Here is a 19,109-nt window from a genome sequence, read left to right as displayed (position 1 = left end):
ACTGGAATGGGTGAATTTAACTCAGTTCAGTTCAGTTCAGTCACTCAGTCGTGTCTGACTCTTTGTGACCCCATGATTCACAGCACACCAGGCCTCCCTGTCCATCACCATCTCCTGGAGTTCACTCAAACTCACGTCCTTTGAGTCGGTGATGCCATCCATCAGATGACCGTTATATCTACTACTGTGGGCAGGAATCCCTTAGAAGAAATGGACTAGCCATCATGGTCAACAAAAGAGTCTGAAATACAGTACTTGGATGCAATCTCAAAAATGACAGAATGATCTCTGTTTATTTCCAATGCAAACCATTCAATATCACAGTAATCCAAGCCTATGCCCCAACCAGTAATGCTAAAGAAGCTGAAATTGAACGGTTCTATGAAGACCTATATGACCTTTTAGAACTAACACCCCAAAAAGATGTCCTTTTCATTATAGGGGACTGGAATGCAAAAGTAGGAATTCAAGAAACACCTGGAGTAACAGGCAAATTTGGCCTTGGAGTATGGAATGAAGCAGGGCAAAGGCTAATAGAGTTTTGCCAAGAGGTGGCACTGGTCATAGCAAACACCCTCTTCCAACAACACAAGAGAAGACTCTACACATGGACATCACCAGATGGTCAACACTGAAATCAAATCAATTATATTATTTGCAGCCAAAATGGAGAAGCTCTATACAGTAAGCAAAAAGAAGACCAGGAGCTGACTGTGGCTCAGATCATTAACTCCTTTTTGCCAAATTCAGACTTAAATTGAAGAAAGTGGGGGAAAACCACTAGACCATTCAGGTATGACCTAAATCAAATCCCTTATGATTATACAGTGGAGGTGACAAATAGATTTAAGCAACTAGATCTGATAAACAAAGTGTCTGATGAACTATGGACGGAGGTTTGTGACACTGTACAGGAAACAGGGATCAAGACCATCCCCATGGAAAAGAAATGCAAAAAAGCAAAACGGCTGTCTGAGGCGGCCTTACAAATAGCTGTGAAAAGAAGAGAAGCGAAAAGCAAAGGAGAAAAGGAAAGATATAAGCATTTGAATGCAGAGTTCCAAAGAATAGCAAGGAGAGATAAGAAAGCCTTCCTCAGCGATCAGTGCAAAGAAATAGAGAGAAAAAAGAGAATGGAAAAGACTAGAGATCTCTTCAAGGAAATTAGAGATACCAAGGGAACATTTCATGCAAAGATGGGCTCGATAAAGGACAAAAATGGTATGGACCTAACAGAAGCAGAAGATATTAAGAAGAGGTGGCAAGAATACACAGAACTGTACCAAAAAGATCTTCATGACCAAGATAATCATGGTGGTGTGATCACTCACCTAGAGCCAGACATCCTGGAATGGGAAGTCAAGTGGGCCTTAGAAAGAATCACTATGAACAAAGCTAGTGGAGGTGATGGAATTCCAGTTGAGCTATTTCAAATCCTGAAAATTGATGCTGTGAAAGTGCTGCACTCAATATGCCACCAAATTTGGAAAACTCAGCACTAGCCACAGGACTGGAAAAGGTCAGTTTTCATTCCAATCCCAAAGAAAGGCAATGCCAAAAAATGCTCAAACTACTGCACAATTGCACTCATCTCACACTAGTAAATAATGCTCAAAATTCTCCAAGCCAGGCTTTGGCAATACGTGAACCGAGAAATTCCAGATGTTCAAGCTGGTTTTATAAAAGGCAGAGGAACCAGAGATCAAATTGCCAACATCCACTGGCTCATGGAAAATGCAAGAGAGTTCCAGAAAAACATCTATTTCTGTTTTATTGACTATGCCAAAGCCTTTGACTGTGTGGATCACAATAAACTGGAAAATTCTGAAACAGATGGGAATACCAGACCACCTGACCTGCCTCTTGAGAAACATATATGCAGGTCAGGAAGCAACAGTTAGAACTGGACATGGAACAACAGACTGGTTTGAAATAGGAAAAGGAGTATGTCAAGGCTGTATATTGTCATTATGCTTATTTAACTTATATGCAGGGTACATCATGAGAAATGTTGGTCTGGAAGAAGCACAAGAGGGATGGTATGGGGAGGGAGGTGGAAGGGGGGTTCAGGATAGGGAACACGTGTACACCCATGGTGGATTCATGTTGATGTATGGCAAAACCAATACAATATTGTAAAGTAATTAGCTTCCAATTAAAATAAGTAAATTTATATTAAAAAAAAAAAGGAAGCACAAGCTGGAATAAAGATTGCCAGGAGAAATATCAATAACCTCAGATATGCAAATGACACCACCCTTATGGCAGAAAGTGACGAGGAACTAAAAAGCCTCTTGATGAAAGTGAAAGAGGAGAGTGAAAATGTTGGCTTAAAGCTCAACATTCAGAAAATGAAGATCATGGCATCTGGTCCCATCACTTCATGGCAAATAGATGGGGAAACAGTGGAAACAGTGACAGACTTTGTTTTTGGGGCTCCAGAATCACTGCAGATGGTGATTGCAGCCAGGAAACTAAAAGAGGCTTACTCCTTGGAAGGAAAGTTATGACCAACCTAGATAGCATGTTAAAAAGCAGAGTTATTACTGTGCCAACAAAGGTCCATCTAATCAAGGCTATGGTTTTTCCAGTGGTCGTGTTTGACTGTGAAGAAAGCTGAGCGTCAAAGAATTGATACTTTTGAACTGTGGTGTTGGAGAAGACTCTTGAGAGTCCCTTGGACTGCAAGGAGATCCAACCAGTCCAATCTAAAGGAGATCAGTCCTGGGTATTCATTGGAAGGAGCGGTGCTGAAGCTGAAACTCCAATACTTTGGCCACCTCATGCGAAGTGTTGACTCATTGGAAAAGACCCTGATGCTGGGAGGGATTGGGGGCAGGAAGAGAAGGGGACAACAGGATGAGATGGCTGGATGGCATCACCGACTCGAAGGACGTGAGTTTGAACAAACTCCGGGAGTTGGTGATGGACAGGGAGGCCTCAGTTCAGTTCAGTTCAGTTCAGTTGCTCAGTCGTGTCTGACTCTTTGCCACCCCATGAATTGCAGCATGCCAGGCCTCCCTGTCCATCACCAACTCCTGGAGTCTACCCAAACTCATGTCCATCGAGTTGGTGATGCCATCCAGTCATCTCATCCTCTGTCGCCCCCTTCTTCTCCTGCCCCCAATCCCTCCCAGCATCAGAGTCTTTTCCAATGAGTCAACTCTTCTCATCAGGTGGCCAAAGTACTGGAGTTTCAGCTTTAGCATCATTCCTTCCAATGAACACCCAGGACTGATCTCCTTTAGAATGGACTGGTTGGATCTCCTTGCAGTCCAGGGGACTCTCAAGAATCTTCTCCAACACCACAGTTCAAGAGCATCAATTCTTCGGCACTCAGCTTTCTTCACAGTCCAACTTTCATATCCATGCATGACTACTGGAAAAACCATAGCCTTGACTAGGCGGACCTTTGTTGGCAAAGTAATGTCTCTGCTTTTGAATATGCTATCTAGGTTGGTCATAACTTTCCTTTCAAGGAGTAAGCATCTTTTAATTTCATGGCTGCAGTCACCATCTTCAGTGATTTTGGAGCCCCCCAAAATAAAGTCTGACACTGTTTCCACTGTTTCCCCATCTGTTTGCTATGAGGTGATGATACCAGATGCCTGGCGTGTTGTGATTCATGGGGTTGCAAAGAGTCAGACACAACTGAGCGACCGAACTGACCTAATAGAACCTAGAGTCTGTATTCTTAGACAGTTATACCAGGTGCTTACCAGAGAAGTTTGGTTAACACTGAACCAAAATAAAGGTTTTAAGATATTAGGGATTTTTATGATGGACTATGGTGAATGCAAGATTAAATGTATAAAAAGACATTAAGTCGGGAAATGCTGGTCTATTTGAGGTAGATAAGACTATATTTATAGCGGAGTCATTTGATGACCCAATTTTCATAACTTTATCTAGCAATGTTGGCAATCCAGAAGCAGAAGCAGAGAAAGTGGGCACTTTAACATGAGTTGGATGGGGCTTTGGGTGTGGACCCTTCAAGTACATCTGTCCTAGTTATATACATGACATTCAGATTGTAGAGTGAGGACACTGTGCCCTGAGTTTATATTGGAGGAGTGTTGTGGAATCTATTGGGTGTGAGTGTAATAGCTTAAGGTGGGAGCCTGGAGAAACCTATAGAATATAGTGTTAGGTGGTTAGGATGGTATAGTGGATTTTAGAAAGTTGGATGACACAGGGAAATTGAAAACAGACAGGGAAACATGCATCTGCCACCACAAGTTTACTAGGGGTCTCAGTATGTAGCATGTTAAAGAGGACTGGGATGGGGCTCACAGTGGACAACTATAAGGAAGAAAAATGAAGATGGAGGTTCCTGGATATGTGGGACCCAGGTGATACCATTTATTCATGATGTGGTCATGGGAATCTATAGAAGGGAGGCTCCTGGGACCCCAGAATGCACTGCTAAAATGTAACTAAAATAGAAGTTGGGTGAGGGCTGACAGATTCTGTTGGTTTGCTTCATACCAGATGCATTAGATGGTGGAGTTTCCAAGCGGGTGCTCTCATTATGTGTTCTTAGTAGGATGCCAGCGTTTGCATGGCATGGCTGTCTCAATATACCACCTTACTTTATGGTATTTGTCCTTTGTAAAATCACAGCAGAATCATACATAGAGAGAGGGGATGGAGTGATACATATGTTCATTCAGAAATATGTCTTCAAATTAATACTACTGATAACAAGTAATGAACTAAATATAATAGCAATAGCTACCATTTATTGAGCACTTGCTATGCACCAGGAATTGTGCATAGTAAGTACACTTTCCATATATCATCTTATTTAATCTTCACAGAAACTGCCCTTGAACTTTGTTGTTGTTCAGTTGCTCAGTCCTGTCCGACTCTTTGTGACCCCATGGACTGCAGCACGCCAGGCTTCCCTGTCCTTCACTAGCTCCAGGAGTTTGCTGAGATTCATGTCCATTGAGTTGGTGATGCTCTTATTTATCACAGCAACTGCCCTTGAGGAAGGTTCTATGATTATTTTCGTCTTACAAAGGAAGGCCTGTGGCTTATTACAATTTAGCCATATCATGTTCTTGTAGTTTTTTGATCATGCCTGACTCCTTCTTGACTCTGGACTTCTACATATTCCTGTTCTCTCTGCCTGGAAAGCTATTCCTGCCCTCAACTAAATTAACTCCTACTCACCCTTCAGGGCTCACCCTAAATATAATTTTTCAGGAAGCCTTCCCCTAACACCGTTAATAGGTTATCTGCCTTGGTATATACTCTCATAGCACCTTGTATTCCTTCTTTATAGCACTTATTACAATTTGTAGGTTTAACTTGTTTATATTTGTCTTACCGACTAGACCATGTGAGGAGGAGAGGAACTACATCTGTCTTATTTACTGTAATGTTTCTGAAGATGTAAAAGTTCTCAATAAATACCAGTTGAATTAATGAATTTATTCAGGGTCAAAGAGGAAGTACAGGAATCTGGATATAAAACAAGGTTGGTCTGACTTCAGGACCTGCAGAACAAGTTATTGCATGTCTTTTGCTACATTGCCAATGATAAGGAACAGAGTTGACCCCATACTTCGTCTGGGAATTGGAAAGAAATGTAGAGGGGCAACAGCTTGTGCTGGGTTGGAAGAGTGGAAAGAGACTGTGAGAGTCAAGGAGAGACAGTTGGCTCTGTAATTAACACCAGAGCCCTTGTGTAGAGGCCTATTAGAAAAGTCTTCCATTTTCTGTTTTGAGAACAGAAGGAGCTCTAGGAATGACAATCTAAATTATATTCTTTTCCTCCTGCTAAACAAGGAAGTTGCTTAGATGACTGACCATGAATGTGTGTTTCCAAAAGACAGTGTCTTTCCTCACTGGTCCCTTTTTCCCTAACCTTCCATGTTCCTCCTCAACAGCTCCCTGTTCATGAAGTGCTGGTGACAGGCAGTGTAGCTCCAGCTACTCCAGAGAGAAGAAAAGCAGCAGTCCCCAAAGATCAGCTGAAGAGTCAGGAGGAGGAAGGTGAAGCCTGTGCTCTAGGCAACTTGGACAAAGCCTATGTCACTTGCGGCCCCACCAGAGCCTGGAACCTGAATTGGATTTCTGTGTAGCCAGGGATGCAGTGGCAGAGCACCACAGTGACCTGAAGGTAATATAAACTTGGGTTCTTTTATTATTTTAAGCCTTTGATTAAATTCCTTTGGGGAGGGAGTTTCCTCTGATGGCTCTGATAAGCTCCTTGTGTCTGGACCTGGTGGGTTCAGTCTCTCATTATTTCTTAACCATGAATAACATTTGGCTGTGGCAGTGGAAGTGAAACGAGGGCTGCACAGGGAGGGGAAAGAGAGTCATGTTGCCATCAGAAATGTTGTCAGGGCTGGTCCTGGGTTGAACTTTGTTCAGAGTCACTGAGCAGTGAAGCCCGCCCAGCTCCTCCCTCCCCTCACTCCCACTTCTCTGTCGCCAAACTTAAAGTGTAGTGGTTCCTAACATTTGGGAGGAAACTTTGAGAACTAATAGAAGATTAAATGTATGTACACATAAAAATTTGCATACTATTCTGGGAGTTCAAGCCCAAAGGGCCTTCTGTGGACCTTTAAGGACCTTGTGAACTCCAAGTTTGGAACCTCTGGTGTACAGTCTTTCTCTTGGTCTGGAATAGCAGTTGTGTATAGAAGTTATAGCATTCCTAGGTCTTATATACTCTTTTTTGAAACACTACAGGTGCTTGTGAGAAATCTGGGGGTCACATGGAGTATGTAGTTCATAAATAATGCTACCACATTCTGTCACTTGTATCTAACATTCACCTTGTTCTATGCAAATGATAAAATATCCTTGCAAAAGTTTGTCTAGCCTCAGCTTAAGCACTTCCAGTGATGGGGAATTCACTGTCTTTCCTAAGATAGAGTCTAGTTTGTCACCGTGCATATTTAAGTGTACTGGAAACTTAATAGTTCAGATGATTGTTATATAATGCATTTGCTCTCTCTAGCCCGGCATTTGCATCATATACCTCTTTGCTGAAAGTTTCTATGTCTTTGTCTATTCACTCATTTACTCATTCATTCTTTCAACCAACCATTGTCTATTCAACAAACATTTCCTATATGTTTGTTTTGTTCCAGGAACACCATAAACACTGGGAGCGGATGAAAAGAAATTGTCTCTGTGCATGTTTTCATCTAAAACCAGAGGTCCAGAGCTTATGACTCTACAATCCCCTCTCATTCAGTTCAGTTCAGTCGCTCAGTCGTGTCCGACTGTTTGCGACCCCATGAATCGCAGCACGCCAGGCCTCCCTGTCCATCACCAACTCCCAGAGTTTACCCAAACTCATGTCCATCGAGTCGGTGATGCCATCCAGCCATCTCATCCTCTGCCGTCCCCTTCTCCTCCTGCCCCCAATCCCTCCCAGCATCAGAGTCTTTTCCAATGAGTCAGCTCTTCGCATGAGGTGGCCAAAGTACTGGAGTTTCAGCTTCAGCATCAGTCCTTCCAATGAACACCTAGGACTGATCTCCTTTAGGATGGACTGGTTGGCTCTCCTTGCAGTCCAGGGGACTCTCAAGAGTCTTCTCCAACACCACAGTTCAAAAGCATCAATTCTTTGGCGCTCAGCTTTCTTCACAGTCCAACTTTCACATCCATACATGACCACTGGAAAAACTATAGCCTTGACTAGATGGACCTTTGTTGGCAAAGTAATGTCTCTGCTTTTTTAATATGCTATCTAGGTTGGTCATAACTGGTTGGCACAAAATCCATTACTTTAACACTTTGGGGATATGGTGTCATTAGCTGCCAATTGATCTAGTGGTACTAGGTCATCCATCTTATATTTTCATTTCCAGAATTTATCTTTTCCTTCTTTCTGACCAGGAGAATGGATGCCTATTGACATTTTCTAGCAACGTGCCCTATTCATTGTCATTCCTAAAGTTCCAAGAATGTCTCCCATTTGACCGCCTTCTGCATCTTGGGATTCTTCTTCCGTTCTTTTGCCCTCTACTTCCACTCACAGGAAAAAGGTAAGTCTTGACCCTAGGCTTTGGAATATTTTCCTTTTCATTACATTGGCATTTTCCTTGTAAATCCCACCCTGTAATATGGTGCTTGCAGCCTTGCCAGGCCCATGTCAAGTGCCTCGCTAGAGTAATACTGGCTCTACTCACAGGGAAGTGCCTGCTTCCTATTGGTTAAAACAGATCTCACTTATCTCACAAGCCCTCAGAAGTTGGGGCTATGTATCTAGGTAGTTGACCATAGCGAATATAGTAAAATTTTGGCTTTAAAATAAAGATATAATGCACATTAAAAATGTGATAAAAAATGTCATACAGCTGATTTTTACCCTCCTCCCAGAGACCTCTAGAAGTGGTGTTTCTTCCCTGTAGCCCAACACGGACATTGCCATCAGCCTCTTGGCTCTCCAAACCCTCCTGTTGGTTCTTCAAAGTGGGGCATTACCCCTTTTAGGAAACTTTCCCTACTCACCCCAGCCCTGTGTAATCTTGGCCTTGGTGGTTCCATTGGCAAGCACTCTAGTCTCCAATCACATACATGGTGCAACTTAGCACTTTCTATCATACAGCCTTATTTGCTCTTTCATGTATGTATTCTCTGTTGGGTACTTACATTTGGATGAACTTCTATAGAGTTTATGGTTTTGACTTTTAAGTGAGCTGCTATCTAAACTATTTGTTTCACCAATCAGTTGGGAAAATAGTGGATGTCACTGAGGAGCATCAGGAGAAACTATCCTAACCCCAAACCTTCTACGAGACTTTTATTCCTCTGGTTCTTGTGTCCAGACAGCATTTGCTTTGAAAATGCAAATAGCCCTATACTCCCACCTCAGTAATTATCAGTAAAGGGGTCAGGGATTTTAAAGCAAGATATCTAAGAGGCTGTTCTGGAGAAGAGAGAGCTCCAGGAATGCCTTCCCCACTTCAACTAAAGCCACTCTTCTTTTATGGACTGAAGTTATCCTAAAACTTTATGTATAAGTCATTCAGATACAAAAAGCTTTCTGAAAACTGTTATTTTAGAGTACTAGGTTTCAAACTTTATTGTGCACAGGAATCCTCTGGAAGGCTGTTAACATGCAGATGGCTGGCCCTTACCCCCAGGGATTCTGACTTGGCACGTCTGGGGTAGGACCTGATAATTTCCATTTCTCACAAGGACACAGATGGTGCTGCTGGTGAAAAGGCCATATACTCTCAGAACTGTTGCTTTAGGAAAATGTGTTAACAGATTCCCAGAACTCTCTAGGAGAAACACTGGTAGAGGATAGGGGTAGGGGTTTGGAGAGGGAGTGGGAGAACACCTCTGGAAGGGAAGGTTGACTGGTTCAAAAGATCATTCTCCCTATTGATTGGTGTTTATTTCAAATCACCTCATCTTCATATGTTAAGTAAGAAGCCACCAATTAGAGTTGCTCACCTTTGGGCTTTGGGCCCTAACCAAATTCCAAAGGAGGGTTTCTCTATGCTTAGTCCTAAGTACAAATGGGAGCTTCCATAAGAGCTGATGGTCTAGGCCTTTCTGAAGCTTTGATTCACCACTAAGTTTAAAGTCACAGAACCAGAAAGAACTTCAGAAAGGGCTCCTAGATAATGCTAATATTGTAGATAGCAAGTCACCTAGGCTAGGCAGTGTGATGCCAACATCAAGAGATTCTAATGAGTAGCAAAAAAAGCCAACAAACCTTCTAATCTTACTAAGTGTACAAATCAATAGAGTTAGACAGTGGTTACAATATAAAGACAATTTTATTGCCAATAAAAGCCTTTGATAACTCATTTATCCTGTTTCAGTAGGACCTTATTCTTTCTGATGAAAATCCAGTCATAGCATCTCTCATTAAAAATAAAATTATTTTGAAATAAATAAATATATAAAATAAATAGCATATACATTTCATAAATAGTTTGTCTTTATGCACAGTATCCATGCTTACATTTTAATATCATTTTCTTACAACCTACCCCATCTCCCACTTTCAACGTCAGGAAAACTGCATGTCAGGACAGATGATAAATCTGCAGAGCCAATACAGGAATGGCTTGCAGCAGGGCTGGAGCCCCAAGGATTTTCTTAATGAGACTTCTCCAAAGCTCTGTAGGTAGCATCTATGGCAGATTCCTTGGTCTTTCATTTACCCACTTTAAGGTATTTGGGTAGATTGTGGGGCAAGACACCTCTGGCCCTTGGTAGGGGGCCCCATTCTTTCTTGTGCCACCTCAGGGGAAAGAACGTGAGTAAAGAAAAAAGTATATACAAGATTCCCTCTAGACCTCCCCATCCCCCCACACCCCTCCCCAAAATAACCCAACCTTGATATATACTTTTGAACAATGAGGGAACAGCTGGGTCGAGTTGAACAGTAAGTGCTTCTTTGTTATCTAAATTGATAGGAAAGAGGATTGAAAAGATATGAGTATAGTGCTTCCAGAGACAACTGTGGCCGCAGAGTATAAGGGTCACAGAGGTCACACTAGGGGTCCGTTACCTATAGCGGAAGAGGTCTCTGGACATGGTGGGCAACTTAGAAGGATCTACTGGCCTGGGTAAAAAGTGGGTGAATTTCTGGTGTCGTTTAGTCCTGTATCCCTCCCGGGGTGAGCCGTCTTTATTCAGGGCCACATAATACTGTCTCTCCGAGTCCGAGTGTTTGTACAAGGTGGAGGCATAGGTGTTGTACCAGTTTTCTTCAAACTGTTCCCGGAAAACACATTCACGTGTGAGTTTCTTCTGTGAGGGTGAGAAAATAAAGTAGAGCCCATTATATGACTATTTCTCCCATCCCAGCTTGCTGGTGGAGAAACTAAAATAATAAATAGCACATTTATATTAGAAAATTTCAGGCCTATCTCCTGGTATTACTGAGACATCTTCTTTCCAAATAGCATGAAACAGTCTTGTCTGTATTGCTTTCACCCTCTTTCATGAGCCACACAAAAATATTTCAGGTGAGATCTTTTCTGAAAGCAAGAGACTAGAAGAGATGGGCTCACCTGGTACTCTGAGCCTGAGAATTTCTGCTTCCCAATGCCCACTGACACCTCTGAACTTTCTCCCTATTTAGGGCTAAAGATGTTCAAATCCATTGAGATTGCCATCAACCATGTCAACTGACAGGCAAAGGCCTCGAATCTATATAAAGCTCCATGGGAGGCGAGCTGTGATCTCTCCTAATGAAGGGTCTCAGGGCCTGTCAGTTGGAAAGCCAGGAAAAAAATCTCCTTGAGAAGTTCCTCCAATCTGGCTAGTTCAAGCTGGCAGCTCCTGGGTCTCTTGCCTCTATCCCTTCTCACACTTGATTCAGCCACAATACTACTTGCTGGGGTTGCCGATACCGAGTGCTGGGGACGGGCCTATCTCTTAGGTGTCAGGGAAGAATGTGCTCTGATTTCATGGGATGCAGGCAGCCAGAAAGTATGTTCTGTGACTCAAAAGCCAAAGCCAGGAGTTGGGATCCCCCAGAAGGGTTAAGATCAGCAAAGTCACTTACCATTCCCCAGCTCTGGGCTGGCTTCCAGAACAGAGAACATGTCCTGCAGCCAATACAGTCCTAGCTGGGGACTTAGGGCTGTCACCAGACCCTGGAATCCTCACTCGTTTGTTTGCTTCATTTGGCCTTTGGGATTCAGCTGAAGCGATTTGGACATCAAGGACTTTGTTCTTAATTTCAGAATCCTCAATCTCAAGGCCAGCTCTCACTGCCTATTTTTGTGCCAGCTAGTTGGCTACTCCTCTGGGTACCCATCACAAATCAGATATACTCCTAGGGAGGGTTAATGCCTCAAACCCTTACCATCTACTGACAAACCAGTACAGCTTCCTATTATTATCAGATGAGCTGACACTCTAATGGAGAAGGCAGAAGCAATTATACCACATAAAAGCTTCTGTTTTCATGGGGACTGAATGAGTGAAAGTGTTATGTAGCAAGTTCCTGGGCAGTCAAGAATTGACTAGAAGACACTAATCCTTTAAAGTTGACAAAAGTGCTTTCAAGTGCTAGATAAATGTTTTGCCTTACATTGTCCAAACACTGGTGGTAATAGCTTCTGAGAAAAAAAATTAAAAAAAAAAAAAAAAAAAACACCTTAAACTTACCGACCCATAGAGTTCTCCTCGCTCGTTCATTCCTAAATACAGGCCAGAGTCCACTCCCCGGATGCTGATCAGCCCTACAGCCAGGCTGATAAACTCCAGAATTCCTAGAGCAAAACAGTGAATGCCATTTCCATCACTGATATCAAGCTAACAGAAAGCTATCAAGGTGACATGAGCTGGTCCTTTATCCCCAACTGAAGGCCAGCACTATGTGCCTTTGGTGAATTACCTGATGAAACCGTCTTTTGCAGCAAGAATGGAACCTCAGAGAAGAAACTGAGTCTCTCTGGGCTCAGTCAGTCCATATGTAAAATGGGGGACAATCTCTACCTCTACTCAACACTCTTAGGCATATAATAAGGAAGAGACTGTGAGAAGGCTTTGGCTACAAAAGCTTCATAATTTCAAGGTACTGTTAAAGGCCACCATTTCAAGAAATAGGAGGGCAGCTTTCGAAATGAAACAATGTGGCCAAGTTTCTCTATCTTCCCAAAGTCACTTTCTGATTCCCCAGAGCTCACAGCATTACCTTGCTGTCCTCTAGGCTGAACTTGTTTTGTACCTTCTTAGCTCCCATGTCCTTAAAGCCACATGAGGCTGTCAACTGCCTGTAGCTGACTCTAACAAAGGCCACACAGGCCACTCACTAAGTTTGTTCCTCTGTCCTATGGTAGGAAGCAAAACTTGGCCTGGTGAGAGCTTTCTCCTCAAAAGTAATTTTAGCCAGTGCAGCCGCAGGCCGACAAGCCTGTCATTCTCCCCTTCTCTCTTGTGGATTTTAACTCTATCTACAGCAAAGAGTTGGCAGGTAGTATTAGACTTGATACTGATTTGAGATGTTGCAACTTTAAGGGGAAGAGGAAGATATTCAGAAATGTTCCTCTAGTTGACAAGTTAGAGGTGAGGATTTGAAAACGTTTTCATTTACCCAGCAGCAGCAAGGGGGAAAAAGACATTGAGTACTAAGTGGGAAAAAGGAACCATAACTGAAATCCTGGGGATACTGAAAACTTAACAATTTTTTTCTAACATAACACATCTATTATATGGATACAGATGCACTGGTCAACTAGATATTTTATATTCTCTAACCATATTTTTCAATGTATAGATTAAAACTTGATACAGCTGACTCCAGAAGCATCCAAAGGTATGAAATGAGCTCATATCTGGCTGTCTTATCAAAAAATGTAATTCTTAAGGGTAGTAATATTCTATGTAATCTACACAGGGAATAGGACTGATTCCTTAAAGATCACTTAAAAAAATTAAGTGGTCAATTTTGAAATCAGGTTCAAGAGCCCAGTGGGAAGTCTTCTGAAGAGCCCCAGTGACTCGGGCTAGTGGGTGGGCATTCAGGTATGGAAGCTTTTAGGGCACACACAGACCTTTTCAAAGAATGTAACTCTCTTCTGCTGCTACTGTACAGAACACTCAAAGCATAGCCTTTGGCCTCTAGCATTGACATCCTCCAAGTTTTATTCTCAGTCTGGTGGTTACTAACTCTCATAGCACATACACACACAAGAGTTTTGGAAAAGGAGATTGACACAAGATGGTAGGAGGGGAAGGGAAAATTACCCGGTGCCAAGTAGGGGTTAAGCAGATACTGATTTAGTGGGCCAAGACCTTTAGTTACACTGAACAGGGTTCTGATTTTGGTGCTGCTCTGTTTAACATTTTAATAAATGACTTATAAGAGGACATGGGGACTGTTTACCCTAGTTCCAGAAGACATACAGCTGAGAGGGTAACAATAAAAATCCAGAGATTTTAAGAGAATGGAAAAATGGGCTGACTCCAACAAAATAAACTTTGATTAGAATAAATGTAAAGTCCTGCACTTTGGTCCAGAAACCAGTTAACCAAGATGTTTTGTGTTTGGAGTTGTATTGAGGGAGGGTGAGCCTCAAGTATTAATCATGAATTTATCTATTTCTTTATTTTTATTTCCATACTCCTCCCCTTTCCAGGCAACTATGTATATTTTCTTGAAAACTTTGGACTGTTGGACTACTCTTTTGTGTTCCTGTGCATTTTTATTAAATATATCTCCCCATCTTTGGGATGGGGAGATGTGGCTTAGCAAAACATACACAACAACAGCTTATAGAACCTGATTGAACAAGGTAAGCTCAGTATAGCTGAGTCACGAGATTTTAAAAAGCTAATGTGAAGTTATGTAAAAATTAAAAATTACTAAAAAGCTAATTAAACAAATAGAAAAAAGGAAATAAAAATATGATTTAAGACTGTATTGATTGAGATCTAGTAACTGGCATAAGGGCAGGGGTTGCCCCATTCTACTCTGCCTCAGATCACAGTAAGAATACAGTTTTGAATTCTACTGTGTTTAAAAAGGGCCACAGAAAACCAGGAGGGTGTTCAAAGAGAGTGGCCAGTATGGCCAGGAAATGAGAAGTCAGGTCATGATTCAGTTCTGGGTGGTAAACATTGAGGGATACCAACCTGCTGGAGCCTTCAGTTCTTTGCTTTGCTTAGGCAGTTTACTTCTGAGCTTTGAGTCTTGGTTCCCTCATTCTCTAAGTATCTCATGTCTCTGACCACCCTGAGCTCATTAAGTAGCAGAGGGCAGCTTGTGATCTCACCGTCCAAGACCTGGTGTGAGAACAAATCATGAAACCCAAGAGGTGTGGCCTTTGAGTCACCACGGTTTTTCTCCAACTCTGTTAACCCTGGTGCCAAAGGACAGATCATACAGGAAGTCACTTGGGTTGTGTCCAGTAACCAGGGGTCTCTAACAGTTGGAATCATCCCTGCCCAGCTGTCTTTGGGCATCATTTCCCTTTGCCAGCTTTCCTATTTGCTGGATTCAAACTGTGGGAACCCAGTGGCACATGATGATGGAACAGATATTCCTAAACCTTCTCTTGAATTCCAGCCAGCATGAAAAGAGAGAGAAAATAAGCCAGTTTCACATTTTCCCAACTACAGCTGGAGAGGGGTGTTAACAGCAAGATGTTGAAGCAAAGTATTAAGTAGACAAAATTTGTCCTCAGTACTTTCACCCCCTTCAAAGCCCAGGACCTCCCTCTGCTTCATCTTGATCCGCCCACCTCAGGCTCTGGCCTGTGTTTGATAATTTCCAGATTCTTCTTATACTTTTTCTCCCATGGCTTCATTCAAAATGAATCTGTTCTGGGTCCCACTGCTTCGGAACCTAGCTAGATGACTGGCTAATATGTCATTTAATCTAGTTCCATAACTCGCCTGAATGCCCTCAGCCATCCTTTCAGCCCTTCAGGGCCAAGGCAATGCTGTTTTGGTACCTGGCCAAATAAGAACCAGATAGCTCAAAAACCAAAGCAGCTGCATAAGCCTGTTCCATCCCACCTGGCAAGAGGCCTCTCCTCCAGTCTGGCTCCCAAGCTCTATTCTGCCAGCCCACAGGTGCCCCTCAGGAATGTCAGTATCCTTGTGAACCTCATGTAAACGCCACTGGCCAGGCAGAGATTGAAATACTCCTGGCTACTGATTGCAGAATGGGGGATGGGTGGGGAGGGGGAGCATAGGCTGTGCCAACAGGTTATTATTTGGAGTCAAGGCTGCTCTTGGGCTCAGCCTGACTCTTTCTGAATGCATGGATTCCAGGGTAATCCTTGGGGGCCCTGCTCTCCAATTACAACAAATAGCTATTTACTTTACATGGCCTTTGGAGACTACCTCTTCCCCCCAAGCAGAAATCTATAATATTTTATATCTTAGGTCTGGCCTATTTTACCCTGCTGGAATGTTGACTGCTAAAGCACTTATGGAATGTTAAAGTTTCGATTTATTGAATACCCTGGCTGATTAACTCAAATGTGGAGCAAGGAAAGAGTCAGCAAACTCAAACACCACCTCTTTCTTTGCCAAAAGCTAAACTGAGGAAGAGTAAATGTGTGCTTGAAAGTTGGTAAGGGATGTTACAGAGAGACAGCTTTGACCACGTATCATTTCCTGTACAGGAAATACACAGATCTGCCAGGAAGCCAGGGAAGGAGGGAAGGGAAAAGGTGATGCAGAGGTGGTCTCTGTGAGTAAGTGAGTGAGTGTGTTTTAGGGAAAACCCAAAAATGAAGCAGTCAGTTAAACAGCAGTGAAAAAACCCCTTCCTCCTGCCAGGTTTATTTCCTTTGGTTTCTCCTTAAACTTAACACCCTTAGCAGTTTGAGAGAGAAAAGAAATCAAGATGTGTCCTTAGGGAGGTAATTAAAGACCACTTATCCCAAGAGCCTATTACTGATTTACATTGTAGGTTATTAGGCTGAGCTTAGGCACAGAGTCAGACAAACACTTGTAACTGCTGGGAGTCAAGGTCATAGTTTCTCCACCTCTGTCCCCCCACCTCACATTTCTCCATCATTTCAGGATTTTTTTCTATAGCTCAGGGATGGGCTACCCAATATCTTTAGGCCATTTCTGGGAGCTTTGGGGGGCTCTGAGGCCAGGGTGGGAGTCCCATTCCTTCTGAAGAGGAACAAAATGGGACTACAAAGTCACTGGCAATGGAAGGGAAAGGAGCCAAGTTAACCCTCCCTCTCCCCTCACCCCACCCCACCTTATCACCCTTTTGAGAATCTGCTGCAAGTTTATACAGACACCTGTACCCTTCCATTACTCCCACCCCACACACAACCTACTGTACTCCAGCTCTCCAAGTACATTTTTCCAAGATGACATAGACCTCATTAGGGTTCCTGTTTGCTCCACAAGGAAGACCAGCCCTGGCCCAAGATGTCTGCTAGACTTAGCCTTGCCCAGCTATAGGCCTCTGTCCCCCCACCACCCTCATCTACCCCCAACTTCTTACCATGGTGCACTTGGAGGCAGCTCTAGCAAGACATGGCAGTTTGGGGGGAGTGGAGGAGGATTGGGGGTGGAAAGAAAGGGTGTCAGACCTGCCAGTAGGCAAAACTTTTCACTGGCTTAGGGACAGAAGGTATCTTTGGCCTATAGGGTCCTTGGGGAGGAAGTGAGGACATTGGGGGATGCTGGGACCCAGGGAAGGGTAGCTGTCACAGCACCTGAATAGTTAAGTAGAGGACAGGAAATTGAAAATAAAACCGGCCAAATTATTGAGGAGTGAAGACATTTGGTTGGTAACACAATGATCTCTGTCCCAGATCAAGGTTTATATTAATTGTGTTCTGCATGTGAGACAGGCAGCTGTGCCCTTTGAACAGGCAGAGAAAATCCTTGATAGAGGTGGGCTGTTTTCTGCCCTGGGCCCAGGAGACACCTGTTTGGGGGGCTGGGAGTGGGCCCAGGATTGTTTCCTCACTGAGGCAAGGAGTCCAGAGGTAGCTGCCGGGCAAAATGTGCCCCAGGGCTTGTGCTCTTACACACTGGCCACCGGGAGGCTTTCCTAGTTTCTCTAATACCCAGCTCCCGCCGTGCTGTCTGGGTTGGCCCCTAACCCAGGCAGAGCAACACAGAGACAGGCAGGTGCCAAGGCTGCCGCGTCCCCATAGGCCAAAAGCCACTTGGGCGCTGGCCGTCCGCACACAGGGTCCACGGCCGACTAAGGCTCCTGCTTCAGGTAATCTGCCGCGACAACCTTGCTGCCGTCAAGGCTCAGCCTCACGCTGTAGCCACGTTCCCGGATCTCCTCGGTGGATGCTCCTACTCCCACCCCCCCAACCCGCCCACCCAGCTCCACCTGCTTTCCTTGAAAGGGGAAGCGCAGCGTCCAGGTCCCAGAACAATCCCTCTAGCTCCCGGAGGAGGTAGGGTGGGGTGGAGAAAGGAGAGGACGCATCTCAAGGTGCCCCCGCCTCCTCCTGAGAGCATCCGAGGGTGCCAGGCGCCCGGACGCCGCAGCCCGGCTCAAGTCCGCACCCTCACGTCCCGCCTGCCCGCGGCCTCCCGCCTCGACGAGCCCAGACAGCGCCAGGCAGGGCGGGAGCAGCTGGTCCTCCGGCCCCAAGCCGCAGCCTCGAGCCGTCGGCTCCCTAGGGCGCCGTCCGCTCGCCCCCCGTCCCTCCCCGCCGCGTCCTCACCGAAGCGGCTGTGGTCGTGGCGGGTGCCGTGCACCGTGCCGTTGGGGAAGATCTCCAAGTGGAAGCCGGTGCGGCAGTACAGCTGGCGGCGTCGCAGGATCCCCTTCAGGTGGGCGAAGTCTGTGGGCGAGCCGCGCTGCAGCTTGCCCTCAATCTGGCCCAGACGCTCGTTCAGGAAACCCGGGGAATCAGCTAGAGGCACGTTTCCCAGAGACGAGGAGAAGCCGTGCAGATCCCAGTCCAAGGAGGCGAAGACCCCCCCGACCTCCGCCATGGCGGGGCGCGCGGGGCCGAGCCGGGCCGCGGGGCGCGAACTGCCTCTCCCCGCCGCGGGCGCGGGCGACTCGGCGGCGCTCGCTTCCTCGCTCGCTCCGAACTCTACGGAGCTGCAGTCGACGTCTGTTCGCGTCCAAGGAACTTCTCAGCCGCGGGGAGCGTGGGGCAGCGCGCTCCAGACCTTGCGCTCAGTCAAAGTGCCGCTTCCCCTCCGCATCCATCTCCCCAGGCCTCTCATAGCTGGCTTCGTCGAGCTATCAGATGCAAACGGGACTTTATATACATACCCACTCCCCTTACATTGACATATTGGATATTTAAATACAAGCCACACCTCAATGGCATCCCCTCGGAGATTGGTGTGTGTGTGTGTTTTCCCTCCTCGTATCCTTTTGGCTCTTTTTGGGAGAGGGGGGTGGAGGGGGAGAGAGCAAGCGAGCTTCACTCCCTCTTTTATTATGAAAAAATGGCAGGAAAAAGCTACACATTGCAGTGAGGCATAACTGCTTTTGGCAGGTTTTTCTGAAACTGCTGATGAAATAACTGGAGCCCAGTGCGTGGAGGCTGTTGGCGTCCACTGCCGCTCGGGCCTGTTGCGTGGAAGTCTGTCTGTTGCGCGGGGGCAGCACCCACCTCCCGCGCGGCCTCCGGCTGCTTGCCTTTCGAAAGTGGTGTGAGACCTGTGGTGGGGGGTTCACTAGTTCGTGAGTCCCCTCTTGTTCC

General features: G+C 44.9%; 1 protein-coding gene across 1 annotated transcript; it reads right to left on the bottom strand.

Annotated features, from left to right (window-relative positions):
• Positions 1-9,904: 9,904 nt before the first annotated feature.
• FGF16 (fibroblast growth factor 16) lies at positions 9,905-18,852 on the bottom strand. The gene is made up of 3 exons (XM_070291852.1): positions 18,111-18,852; positions 12,109-12,212; positions 9,905-10,740 (listed from the first exon to the last, which is right to left on the bottom strand). Exons 1-3 carry the CDS (start codon positions 18,382-18,384, stop codon positions 10,495-10,497), a joined length of 624 nt encoding a protein of 207 aa, XP_070147953.1. The 5' UTR covers positions 18,385-18,852; the 3' UTR covers positions 9,905-10,494.
• Positions 18,853-19,109: the final 257 nt, after the last annotated feature.

This window comes from Ovis canadensis, chromosome X (assembly GCF_042477335.2).
Source record: "Ovis canadensis isolate MfBH-ARS-UI-01 breed Bighorn chromosome X, ARS-UI_OviCan_v2, whole genome shotgun sequence".
In the NCBI taxonomy this organism is placed as follows: Eukaryota; Metazoa; Chordata; class Mammalia; order Artiodactyla; family Bovidae; genus Ovis; species Ovis canadensis.
This window is presented reverse-complemented; position numbering and strand designations above follow the sequence as displayed.

What these genes read in the sequence shown, in the direction of transcription:
- FGF16 (XM_070291852.1), bottom strand. Translation starts at nt 18,384, where the DNA reads ATGGCGGAGGTCGGGGGGGTCTTCGCCTCCTTGGACTGGGATCTGCAC. An exon ending in CCACGACCACAGCCGCTTCG is followed by an intron (nt 12,213 to 18,110) that starts GTGAGGACGCGG and finishes GTTTTGCTCTAG; the next exon opens with GAATTCTGGAGTTTATCAGC. An exon ending in GAGGAGAACTCTATGGGTCG is followed by an intron (nt 10,741 to 12,108) that starts GTAAGTTTAAGG and finishes TCACCCTCACAG; the next exon opens with AAGAAACTCACACGTGAATG.